The sequence below is a fragment of the Fusarium mangiferae genome, assembly GCF_900044065.1.
Source record: "Fusarium mangiferae strain MRC7560 genome assembly, contig: FMAN_scaffold015, whole genome shotgun sequence".
NCBI lineage: Eukaryota > Fungi > Ascomycota > Sordariomycetes > Hypocreales > Nectriaceae > Fusarium > Fusarium mangiferae.
The window spans coordinates 216,258-228,374 of record NW_024573935.1 but is presented as its reverse complement, the minus strand read 5'-3'; the positions used below and the strand labels follow the sequence as shown (position 1 = coordinate 228,374).

The window sequence follows — 12,117 nt, the reverse complement described above, 5'->3', positions numbered from 1 at the left end:
TGACGGGTTCAGTTCAGTTCAGTTCAGTTCAGTTCAGTCGCAGCTACTACAGTTGCAGTCCCATAATACGGGTCACCGGTTCCTGGTTCCTGGTCCCTTGCTCGATCGAGACTCGTTCCCTCAACTGCATGTGCCTACAGTCTCATTGAACTTGGTTGCACCAACGGGAATCTAGACGTCAAAGCTTCTTCCCTTCCCCTAACTAACAACGCTTGCCCCACGTCGCACAAGGCAAAGACGAAGACACAGTTAATCTTTCCATTGTATGCATCCATCCAATCCATTCCCTACTTCTAGAATATTTCCCTGCATCAACAAAGTTTACAGTGCAAGCACTGACCATTTCTGTTAGGCTTTTGTACCCATCTTGGAATAAAAATAGTGCCCTGTCCACTTTTGCCAGTCCCGTCTGATCCTTTCCCCATTTTCCACGCAAGCCTCTCATTCGCTCGGCCACCTGCGATCTCGTGTTGCTTCCTCAGCGCCATCAACTCCTGGTTATCCTATCTTTTACCGGTCTTCCTGCCCCATTTGCAAACATGAACCAGCAGCCTGCCGTTCAAAATCAGGCTCAGGCTCAGGCGCCGAATGCAGCCGGCCAGGATGGCTGGGATGAAGCGCGCCTTGAGGAAGCCATGAAACGCCTCAAGCTTCTGCACATCAAGGTAACGTCGTTTTCTACGTGAGAAAACGGGATGTAAACTTGCTCATCAGGCTCTTGTTTCAGGTCCGGCAATTGAACGACACCATCCCCAAGATGATCAAGCCGCTTGTGCAAAAGCAACCTTCACGTAGGCTCCCTAGTCTACTCGTTGTCTGAAACATCCTGAGCTGACCCATCACCTATGTATAGCCGATGTCATGTTTGCAGCTTTCATGAACTCAGTGAATGAAGCGCAAGCAAACATCAAAGAGGTGACCGACTTGATGCGTGATGAGAAAAGCCGTGAAATCTTTGCGCAGGCCAAGAAGAGAAAAGAGGAAGAGCCCGCGGGTATCAAGACTTGGGAATATTATGATCATCCAGACTGGTTCAGAATGGATGAGGAATAGCGAGATACATGGAACATACAGCATAGGCGTTTATGGACGGTTTGACTACATCATCAGGACATTAATGATAGGAGCAAAAGTGGTGCAGGAAATGCCTTTAAACCTTTTTCACTACTAGAAGACGGCACATCAATATCATGAAATTTTAAAACAGAGTGCTTGGTAGTTGCTCTCGATCCCATGGATCATAGATACAAACGTTGCCGCGTCGCTCATTAGTGATACCCAACACCATAAATTCTAATGTTGCTTCTTTGAACGATGAGGCAACCAGAAGCTCAATGAAGGAAACAAGGTTTCGGGGCATTCCTGTAGAGTTGTGATCAATCGCAGTCAAATTATCCTGACTTGCATAATTTGAGGACGAGAGAGATGACCCTAAGTTTCCATAAGACTGTTTCTTCCTTCGAGGGCAGGGGCAGATTGATCGTGTTCGACTAGGTAAGATCTGAACCAAGGCCGTCACGATTGACGGCGGAGGACACATTGGAAGACCGACACCGAGCTACCAGAGGGGGCAGATAGGTCATAATTGGACAATGGCATTGGACCCTTTTTAATCTTTATGCCTAGATTTCTAGTCTATATGTTGTTTACTAAACCCTCTATATGAAGTGTTTAGAACGTGGACTACGAAAACTTATAGTCTTCAGTATCTCCAATCACAGAGTATGTATAGCTTGAGTAGGTACCTAAGATTCAAAGTTCTCGAGGAGGGAACTCAGAACCAATAGTGATGGGTATGAACGATTTCATTATCTTCTACCGACTGATCTTATTTCTAAGCGTTTACTAGAATAAAGATATTCTTTCATGCTGATAACTTATCGAGTCCTATCGTGACTTATAGTCAGGGGAATATGGCACCAGGCTCAGTCAAGACTCAGCATCTCGGTATTGACACTGTTTTTGTATTTAGTAAAACTTCAAAAGAACATTTGTATACACCCAAATACAAGTGGTTGAGTTAGACGCGAAATCGGCCGTGTGTAAGAGCCGTATCTGGGCAAGGAGGAATGACAAGAACCGGCGCCCCCATATATTGTTCAGAGTAAGTTAAGAGAGATATCAGGGTGAATGTTTCAGAGAGTCAATCTGCGACCTATCCTGAGTTTTGTGTCTCTTTAGGTAGTCTAAAAAGCAAAGCCTGGTGCACTCTTTCGATGCGTCCCTCTGTTGTAGCGTATCGTTCTATCCATTAAATAACAGTGAATTCTTTCACCTAACTCAGACTGTTCGGTGGCGCTCGGCAAGCACAGAGATATGCTCTGTTTCTGCGACACTGATACAAATGAAGCATGTTGCTTCTCTTTGTCTACAGATTACCACCAACTAATTGAAACTGCCCCTGGGGGAGCCAGAAAACATCAGGCGTTATTATAAAGCGCCAAAATAAACTCAGCAAAGAATATCCTAGATTTAGGCTAGGATATTAATAATTTACCTAAATCTTTTTTTGTCATTTAGGATCAAGGTCCCGAGTTTTCTTTACTCCCCTAGCTACGTCCTCACCTGAAGATCTCTTTGACATACAAGTGGAGCCCGTGGCTTGGGAAAGCGCTGAGCCATAGTGTGGCTGTGTCACGTGCTAACCACGCTAGTCCCACCACGAATTTTACACACCCACACAGAATTAACAACTCGAGTGTTTTGCGAAATCTCCTCTCCTACTCTCGCGACCAACGTCCAACACCAACTAACCCGAGCAGCTCAGTCAAATCACCAAGCCGCTACAATGGTTAACCACCGAGTCACCTATCGCCGCCGTAACGGGTGAGTTTTTCCCTACGAAGCTGTCGAGTCTTTTCGCTCTCGAAATATGTCGAGATACCAGCTCTCGCCATACAGCCTCATACTTCCGACACGGCCACACGATCAAGAACTAACCATGCTCCCAGTTGGAACACCAGCTCTAATACCACACGCACCGTGCGTACCCCAGGTGGTGAGCTCCGTGTGCTGCACATCAAGAAGCGCGGCACCGTTCCCAAGTGTGGTGACTGCGGCTCCAAGCTCATCGGCGTAAGTTGACCAAGACAAGCGAATCTTGTGCGATATGAGGGATGAGACAACACGAGGACGGCAAACGGGCACTGGCTGGCATGCGAGATAGTGAGGGACTGCAATGTTAAGGCCAAGGGCTTGACATCTCACGAGAGGAACGAGATTTAGCATGAACCAACCGACCAGTCGGCTTCTCGTTTTTGTCTTAACCCTCTGTCGCGAAGGATTATCGACTACCATGGAATATCGGAACTGACTCAATTTTCGTATAGATTCCCGCTCTCCGACCCCGCGAGTACTCTCAGATCTCCAAGCCCAAGAAGACCGTCCAGCGCGCCTACGGTGGTTCTCGATGCGGCAACTGTGTCCGCGACCGTATCGTCCGAGCTTTCCTTATTGAGGAGCAGAAGATCGTGAAGAAGGTGCTCAAGGAGCAGGAGCAGAGCCAGAAGAAGAAATAAATGCAATCTCCATTGCTAGGTTAGGCTTTGCGTGGGAAAGGCAAGGAACTCTGAGGACTCGGTTCATTGCTTTGGTGTTCATTAGGCAAAAAGGGACTGCATGATACATCGGGCCGGTGCCAAATGGTTGGCCGTCCGCCGTCTTAGGACTGCTACTATCCTCTTGGTGACTTGAATGAGAAAGAACATCAAGCTGGCGTGGATTATGCATGAGTGATGAAGTTTTGTTGGTGTGGCGAAAATGTCAAAAATTATGACCATGAAAGTGAGATAAAAAGTTAATGGCGCCACTGGGTCAAATTATATCCACTGGTTGACAAAATGTGTTTCGTTGATTCCTTGTCCTTTGAACGGATCCTCCATTTGTGCCATCTCAAATTCGTAGACAGAATAAGGCGAGGTGAAATCATGACGTGCTAAAATTATCTATCCCCCACTTACTTGGACAAGCTCTTCTAATTCCTACATCGGAACGAGAAATCCTTCCCTCTAACACAACCGTGTAACTACCTTGAAACCCACGATACTGGCACGATTGGCATTCTGTCATGGCATCACGAAGTCTCATCCGGCCTTGCAGCGCACAGCGAGCAGTGTGCCAAGCTCTCGTCCAGACGCAGCGACCTAGATCCGCGACTACGGTTTTTAGAGCCACCACCTCGACAGTCTCACCTCGTTCTCAAGCCTCTTCATCAAGCTGCCGACTTTTCCACACCCTTCCAAGCCGGAGAAAGGACCAACAGCCACCAGCGCACCCTCCCCCAACCGACTTTGCCGAGCTCGACGTACTCGGCAACACCCCAGCGCCTTCAACTTCGGTCGACGTGTGCATGTATGATGGATTTGGACTGAACAGTGGCATTACTGTGACGGGCGGTAATGGCGTTTTGTTGATTGACGGCGAGGTGTTCAACTGGCGTCCGTGGGAGGCCAAAGGCTCAATGAATCTTGTCAACAAGAAGGGCCAGTTTGAGCTACCACCAAAGGCATTTGCGCTATTTGATCTACTGTGGCCCCGACCTGGTATGTGTTCATCCTCGTTACTTGCGCCATGTCATATTATGCATCATTGAGGGGAATTCTCTTTGCTAATTGAGTTACAGATCTTCTCATCATCGGGGTCGGCCCATCTATTATGCCATTGGCACCCGAAACGAGACGACTCATATCGGAACTTAGTATGCGAATTGAAATCCTGGACACGAGAAATGCAGCTGCGCAGTTCAATTTATTAGCCACAGAACGAGGCGTTTCGAACGTAGCAGCTGCTCTAATACCCATTGGATGGAAGGACGGCGTTGGAGCGGAATGAGAACAGCTGAACCGAGAACCGCACTTCGAAGGTGTATTTTTATTGTAAGAGTATGGATGTGAGGGCAAGATGCTGCATATAGGTATTCGCTATTTTAAACAGGGAAATGTCGAGTCCTCGAACTGACTATTTTGCCCATATCAAGCGATTGGCATGGGACTTGGAAAGCTCCCTGTCTTCAAATTCTATATCCATTCCTTATGAGCCGTGGTATATCTTTCTAACAGTCGAGGCCAGGGACTTGTATTGCCAAAATCTACACGCTACCTATCTATGACCAAGAATTGCAAATATAGAGTACTTGCATTAGTTCATAACGTAGTTCCTGAACCAAACTCATAAATTATTGGCAATTACGATAATGTCATCCTGGAAGCCAAATTGATTAAATTAATTATCAAACCAAAAAGAGTCACGATTAAAGGAGAGAGCATAACTTCGAGACTCTACTCAGAAATTCCATTCTTCAGGGTAGGCTTTATGCACAACATGCCTCAGTCCTGCACAAATAATTGGTTCCCCCAATGGAGATCTAATTCGCCCACAAGGTATGATGCAATTGTGTAATTGGTTGCTTCCCTGAACTTTGACAATTACTCAAAGCCAAATCTCCAGTCTCATCATCAATGTCAATCCAGCAACGCTACACAATATCCACACTGAAGATCATCGAATTCAGCATCGATTTTTGACATTATTAGGTCACACTTCACGCAATTTTTGTTGTTTGGCGCGCCCTGACCGCGGTTCGCGTGGGGCACATACCTAGGGTCCAAGAACTTCAAAAGCTTGGCTGGGCCCTGGGCTGTTGATCGTTCAAGTTCTCGTTGTCAACTGGGCTTCTCTATGAAACTGCAAGTCTTTGCGGCGTTGCACTATTTGACCTATTTCATACCGATTGTATGAGACAGCTGCGGTGGTCGGAGAAACACGCGAACTTGGTGTTACTCGTGTAATACCAGTCAATACCTTGTTGGTGACTCAACAACAGCTTCAATCTCTGATGCAACTAAAACAATCGACCTGAACTCAAATCCAATTGCAATTCAGTCCTTCCTTCTTATAAACTATAGAAAATCCGCAACAAACTTACAACACACCTCCGCCAATATCCTGGAGTATAAAACCCTCACGCGCACTTATGGACTCTCCTGCAGCGAGCGTCCAACGGGACGCTATCGACTCCACAGACCCTCACCTCACGGACCCGACTTTGCTGAAAGATCATTCAGAGTTCAAGTCCTATACAACAAGTCGTTTCACATACTCTGGAATCCGAGTTTTCTACCGACAACATGTCAAGGCAGACGAACTACCCCAAAAACCTGCCCCATTACCACTATTAGTATTTCTGCATGGCTTGGGCGGCTCCGTTGCCCAGTTTCATCCTCTGTTAAGTAGTCTGGTGGATGTGGCTACCTGCATGGCAATTGACTACCCCGGTTGTGGCCGATCTGATTTCTCGGTCCTTGATTGGGAAGCCTACACGACGGATGCTTTGGTAGAGCTTTTGGAAACAGTCATTGAGGACTATCGAGACAAGGACGCAGGCCAACGAGTGGTCCTGATCGGCCATAGCATGGGGACAAGTCTCGCTGCTAAGTTGGCCAACACCCAAGTCGACCATACAACCTCGCTAGCCGAGTACGTCGTAGGATTGGTGGCTATCTGCCCCGTGTCAAGCCCTCCTGGTGAATCAATAACATGGTGGGCTCGGATGGGACTTTGGGCTCCGGAGTGGATGTTTGATCTGTGGCGAGCATGGAACGGTCGGGGAGGACACAACAGTGCCAGCGTCAGGCGTTTCGTTGGAAAGGATGCCGACGAGGCTACCCGAAAACTTCAATATCGCTTTAACAGACAGAGTCGAACCCCAGTCTTTAGACGCATTGCCAATGGCGCCCTACCACTCTATCATAACGGCAAACCCAAAGGCGGTCTCCCGACCCTAGAAGTCTGGGCAGGATTAAATATCCCCGTCTTCTTGATAGGTGCTGAAGGGGACACTGTTGTTTCACCTGAGGAAGCCACAAAGATTGCTAACGCATTGGATCCTGACAAGACTCTGCCAGAATCAGGGGCATCAGGAGAGACACACGAGGCTATCGTCGAAGCTGCTGCCCCCGTCAACTCTTCTACAAGACCGCAGGATCATGTTCCACAAGCTATTGAAGATATCAATGACGATGACTTCACAAAGGCCAAGTCTACGGTGGTTCCCAGTTCAGAAGAGAATAGCCCCAATGATCCCTCAACCCCCAACGAGACTATGACTGAACTACCTGCGCAACCGAACCATCCCAGGAAGGTAGTGAAGACCACTGTTATGCCACTACCTGCAACACACGCTGTCCTATACGCCCCTTGCTCAGTTCGTGCCGTTGCCGGGTTAATTTCTGATTTCCTGGCCACACACGTTACTGGAAGACTCTCCCTGGCCTGGCAACTGCAATACCTCAACCGTGAGGGAAAATGGGACGTCAAAAATCTCAACAAATGGAAGTCTGTTACTCCAGTATCCGAGCCGATTGGACGTACTGGAAAACCCATCTTCCGGGCACTCAAGACACTTCGTGAAGTGGATGATGTCCATTCTCCACAGAGTTTTATTTCAAATTGGGGTTCTATCGTCAAAGATATCATTGATATCTCTAAAGACCAGCCTCACTATGACCCACGCGGCTTAGAACGAGCTGGAATCCATTATCATAAGTTCCCCACAGTTTCGAAGATACCCCCAGAGGATCGTGAGGTTAAAGATTTTATCAAGTTGGTTGACGACCTCCGAAATCGGCAGCCTGCGCGCGCTACCGCCGAGGGCTGGACAAATCCCGATCAGTGTGTTGTTGGAGTGCACTGCCATTACGGCTTCAACCGCACGGGATACTTTATTGTATGCTATCTCGTTGAGCGGTGCGATTTCGGGGTTCAGGAGGCTATCGACACATTTGCCAAGGCGAGGCCTAATGGGATCCGTCACTCGCACTTTCTAGATCGTCTGTATGTACGATACAATGTTGGCTCGGCTTCTGCAAGCCGGCCATGATCATCAAGGGGGAAAGGCGCTTGGTTAAGGGGGTTAATGGTCACAAGTGAGGAGTATATTGGTTGGTTTAAAGTATTTACTTGGTTAACAACCAGGAGTCTGGCCGATGGTTTTTGTTGGTAACTAGCGTATAGATAATGAACTGCTCGACTTTTGATCGCAGTCAAGCATTGTAGCGGTCACTGCCCGTGAACAGGCATGATATTTTACCCTATTTTTCGGGTCTCTATGGAGACGAAACTGGTCAAAGCATCTAGACTCGGGTACCACTGGCGTGCTGGGATGACCACGATGAATCTGATTCTCTGATTTCATGTGAATTGAAGGGATATATATCGAGCGATGTCTCAATAGACAGCAGCTAATAAGTTGCTGTAGTTGTGTTGGAACGAAAACTCAAAAAGTTCAAATGCATCATAGGCAAGCTAACAAGTAAATCTACTATAGGTTGGATATGCCACTCTACATATCTTGATCAAGACCTCCTTTCCCACCTCTTGTTAGACCCATATAAGTCGTATAATCATTCTAAAAAATGCAGTATGCTCATTAAACCTCAATAGCATGGTACTTGTTACCAAGAGACCAAACTTCGTCGAGTGCCTCCATACCAACATCTTGAAGATCAGCCTTGCTCATCTTTTCCATGAGTTCCGAGGTGATCGCGTCGACGTCAACCTCAAGATACTCCCGTAGATATTTGCCAACATCGGTATTCTCAACATTACCACGGATGTTCTCTGTTCGGGGGCCACCAGAACTGTAGATATTGACGTCGACGGCGGTGTGGCCGTGTGTACTCCAACCGACGTGAGCGCGCAGGGAGATGAGAGCTGAGAAGAGGACAAGAGCGCTCTCAGGATGATCAGCAATGGTGGTGATCTCCTTATCAGAGGCGTTGGAGATACCAAGACCGCGGACGATGAGTTCCTCGTTGATGTACGTCTTTAGCTTCTCCTTATTCTTCTTGATGTTGGAATCAGAGGCAAGGTGTGCGTTGAGCTTGGCGTGAAGCCACTCAGCTGAAGCAGTAGCATTTGCAAGTACCTTGGGGTACCAGTTGTAGACTGGGAGGTGACCAGGTTCCTGAATCGCAGTGGCAAGACCACCAGTTTCATGGTCACTAGTTGCGACAAGAACGGTTTCAGTCTTGCTCTCCTTGATAAAGTCGAGAACAGCTTGGAATGTCTTGTCATACTCAAGAACCTCGTGGACCTGAGCTGCAGGATCATTGATATGACCGGCATGGTCAATTCGGCTGCCCTCGATCATGATAAAAAAGCCCTTGTCACTCTTTTCAGTAGCCTTCTCAAGAGCGCGAAGAGCGGTCTTGGCCATTTCGCTCAGCGAGGGGTAGACGTCGTTGTGGTTTCGGCGGTCAATCTCAAAGGGGATGTCAGTTGGGGCAAAGAGTCCGAGCAAAGGCAGCTTGACGTTGTTGCCGCCCTTGAGAGCATCAAAGCCAGCGCGACTGTCGGTGTAGGTCCAGTTGTGCTTTTCCTTTGCAATCTTGATCACGTCTGTGTCGTCGGCTCGGCAGCTGCCCTCGGTGCTGTTGGGCAAGAAGTTACAGCGGCCACCACCAAGCATCAGATCAACAGTTCGGCCCAGGACACCTTCTCCGATCTGTTGGAGAGCAATCTCGTCTTCCATCTCGCGGAGGACCACGTGGGAGTTAAAGCAGGCTGGAGTGGCATCCTGGGCAGTATTGATTAGTTTCGTAGTGACTTAGTTACCCTCTGATCACACATACCTCAATCTTCGTCGTGACAACAAGTCCAGTATGATATCCAGCACGCTTGGCAGCTTCTAGGACGGTTCCACAGGGATCGTGGTTAGGGAGCGTAGAGATAGCACCATTGTAGGTCTTCTTGCCACAGGAGAAGGCTGTAGCACCAGCAGCACTGTCTGTAACCAGGGAACTGCTGGAGCGAGTCCGGCTCGTGCCCCAGAAATGCTTATCGAGAGTGAGGGTATCGCCGTAGGGAAGCTCTTCCACGTGTTGTCGGAAGCTACGCGTCAAGGACAAAGGTGCAGGGCCCATGCCGTCTGACACCATGAAGACGAGGTTTCGCTTAGAGGCGGGCGTGTTGTGATCATGCCTGGTTTGTTGCTCATGCTGAGTCCAAATTGCAACAACAGTGACGGCAGCAGTGGCAATCAGAGCCCAGGCAAAGAGGCCGAGTTCACGGAGTCGCGAGTTCCGGGCGCCCTTATCGGCCTGAGCATCGGAGCGGCCGTCACCGTCACCGTCACCGGACAAGAGAGGATCGCTTTCGTTGGCCTGAGGAGAAGACATTGTTAGCTGGAAAGAAAACGTGGGATGACAAGATAAGTCTCGGACTGAGGCAGAAGGGAAGAAGAGGAGAGACAAACCATTGTACGTTATCTGGCCGCGTAAGAAAAAGGGAGAGTGTTGGGTTGTGCAAGGTGCAACAAGACAACAGAAAATGGTTGGATAGGCGATTATGACATCCATTAACTTATGCGACACTACGAGTTGGAGCTATGCGGGGGTAGCTTCAGAGCTCGTTACAGGGGCTTACAGTTCCATTAGCGGTGGACCGGGTGACATCAGTGGTTCACGTGGGTGGAGCGGGACGAAGGCTCATTGCTCACTGATAATCAGTTTTGGGGGAAGATAACCAATGGTGAGATGGTATCTTGACCACGCGAGCATAATTTTAAGGTAATCGAGATCATGGGGTTTTGCTCTTTTCTGGATGGTCTCCAAATATGCATCTTCACGTGTGTTTACCTACTGGTTAGGGAGTTGAACTCTATATCAAAGAAACTCTACTCTATGAAACCTCCAACTTACTCGCATTTCCATGACCCTCATTTCCGCCTGAGCATTCAACAGATCCATCTTTAAATAAAGAAGTAGACCCGGCTTCCGTACCGTTGTTTCAACAGGCGGTGACGGCTCGCGGCGACCCGTCCAATACGATAACTCAAATTTCAAGCTTATTGGACTGGTATAAGCCTGAACCGAGCATGTACTTCACCCGACTTCATGGATTCATAGCAAGTTTAGGCTAAGGGCTATCGTATTCCGTCTCCTCCTTCGAAAACGACGTCCTCATGCTATAATGTTTCCTCCCGCTGTTCGTCAATGGCCGAGTGGCCATACTAAACAGCCAAAAGAACTGAGAATCTCTTGGTCCAAAGCCAACTTCAAACCGACATGTCAGATCCAATCTCGCCGGATCAAGAATGACAGATTGGTGCCACAGAAGGGTTTGTGACTCGCTATTCATGCGCGGAGCAACCAACTGCACGTTGCTTTCGGCATAAGTGAACGGCTGTCAAACAGTTCGTTAGGGGCAAGTTGCTACACACGAGCCTGGTACTAACAATGATCCTCAAACAGAGCAGAAGCGCAAACCGTTTAAACAATCAGAAGGTTCGCAGCTGGCGCCCGAACCACGAACGACAAACTGCCACTCTTCATCTCTACCGACAATCCAAAGATGCTGACCATGATATGTCCTGAGACTCACGCGACTTGCCTCACGCTTAGCCACCAGGACCATCGTTATGCTTCTCGTTCTCTGGGCTCACTCATGCTACTCAACGGGCGCGCACAAGATACAAAAGCCCCCAGAACGAAATTTCAATAGCCCACATGTGTGGTTACGTTCTATTTCTAAATCTTTGCGGATGTTATGGCGAGCTCCATTTCGAAACATCCTGCCCCCAAGTATACCAAGAAATCCACCGAATCAATGATCCAAATGCTTGGACAGCAGAGGGTCTGAACGAGCTCCCCTTTACTCTCCCCAATCATTGTGTTGCTGGCTGGCATAACACACGGATAATTCTGACATATGGCGTTTGTTGCCCTCGATGGTGGTTCGAATGCCCTTCTATCATGGTTCCTGGATACCCTTATTTCTACCACCCAGGCAACAGACAAAGTTGAGAGAGCGTCTGTACGATGTAATGAAGCCAAATTAGAAGGTCTAGCTCAAGCTGAAGGTGAAATTTAAGGATGTATTTCTATGAGTGCGGCGCACGGAAGGGATGACAACTGCCAAAGCTGTCAGGAGTTGGTTGTATTTTGATATCTATACTCTCAGTCTATCAATTGTATCAGACGACTCTATAATGTGCCTTGCAGGCACTGTCATCGCTTGCTGATGGACGCTTGAATCAAAGTTGATGGCTTACGCATGCAGAGCCGGTATTAGACCTCCCCCCTTTCGTACAACGCCTTCTGAGGGGTATTGGTGCACCCC

At 48.3% G+C, this 12,117-nt stretch overlaps 5 protein-coding genes across 5 annotated transcripts; 4 read left to right on the top strand and 1 right to left on the bottom strand.

Moving 5' to 3' along the window:
- Positions 1-539: 539 nt before the first annotated feature.
- Positions 540-1,053, top strand: FMAN_12666 (uncharacterized protein; the record flags this gene model as incomplete). Its single annotated transcript, XM_041823134.1, has 3 exons — positions 540-665; positions 728-791; positions 854-1,053. 3 exons carry the CDS (start codon positions 540-542, stop codon positions 1,051-1,053), a joined length of 390 nt encoding a protein of 129 aa, XP_041688745.1.
- A 1,735-nt stretch (positions 1,054-2,788) lies between these two features.
- On the top strand, positions 2,789-3,518 carry FMAN_12665 (putative RPL34B-ribosomal protein L34.e; the record flags this gene model as incomplete). Its single annotated transcript, XM_041823132.1, has 3 exons — positions 2,789-2,826; positions 2,952-3,075; positions 3,330-3,518. 3 exons carry the CDS (start codon positions 2,789-2,791, stop codon positions 3,516-3,518), a joined length of 351 nt encoding a protein of 116 aa, XP_041688744.1.
- Positions 3,519-4,066: 548 nt separating this feature from the next.
- FMAN_12664 (uncharacterized protein) lies at positions 4,067-4,830 on the top strand (the record flags this gene model as incomplete). Its single annotated transcript, XM_041823131.1, has 2 exons — positions 4,067-4,541; positions 4,622-4,830. 2 exons carry the CDS (start codon positions 4,067-4,069, stop codon positions 4,828-4,830), a joined length of 684 nt encoding a protein of 227 aa, XP_041688743.1.
- Positions 4,831-5,971: 1,141 nt separating this feature from the next.
- FMAN_12663 (uncharacterized protein) lies at positions 5,972-7,876 on the top strand (the record flags this gene model as incomplete). Its single annotated transcript, XM_041823130.1, has 1 exon — positions 5,972-7,876. The coding sequence occupies one exon, from the start codon at positions 5,972-5,974 to the stop codon at positions 7,874-7,876; it is 1,905 nt and encodes a 634-aa protein (XP_041688742.1).
- A 549-nt stretch (positions 7,877-8,425) lies between these two features.
- Positions 8,426-10,175, bottom strand: FMAN_12662 (putative PHO8-repressible alkaline phosphatase vacuolar; the record flags this gene model as incomplete). The annotated part of the gene is made up of 2 exons (XM_041823129.1): positions 8,426-9,574; positions 9,630-10,175. The coding sequence occupies 2 exons, from the start codon at positions 10,173-10,175 to the stop codon at positions 8,426-8,428; spliced, it is 1,695 nt and encodes a 564-aa protein (XP_041688741.1).
- Between the last annotated feature and the right edge of the window lie 1,942 nt (positions 10,176-12,117).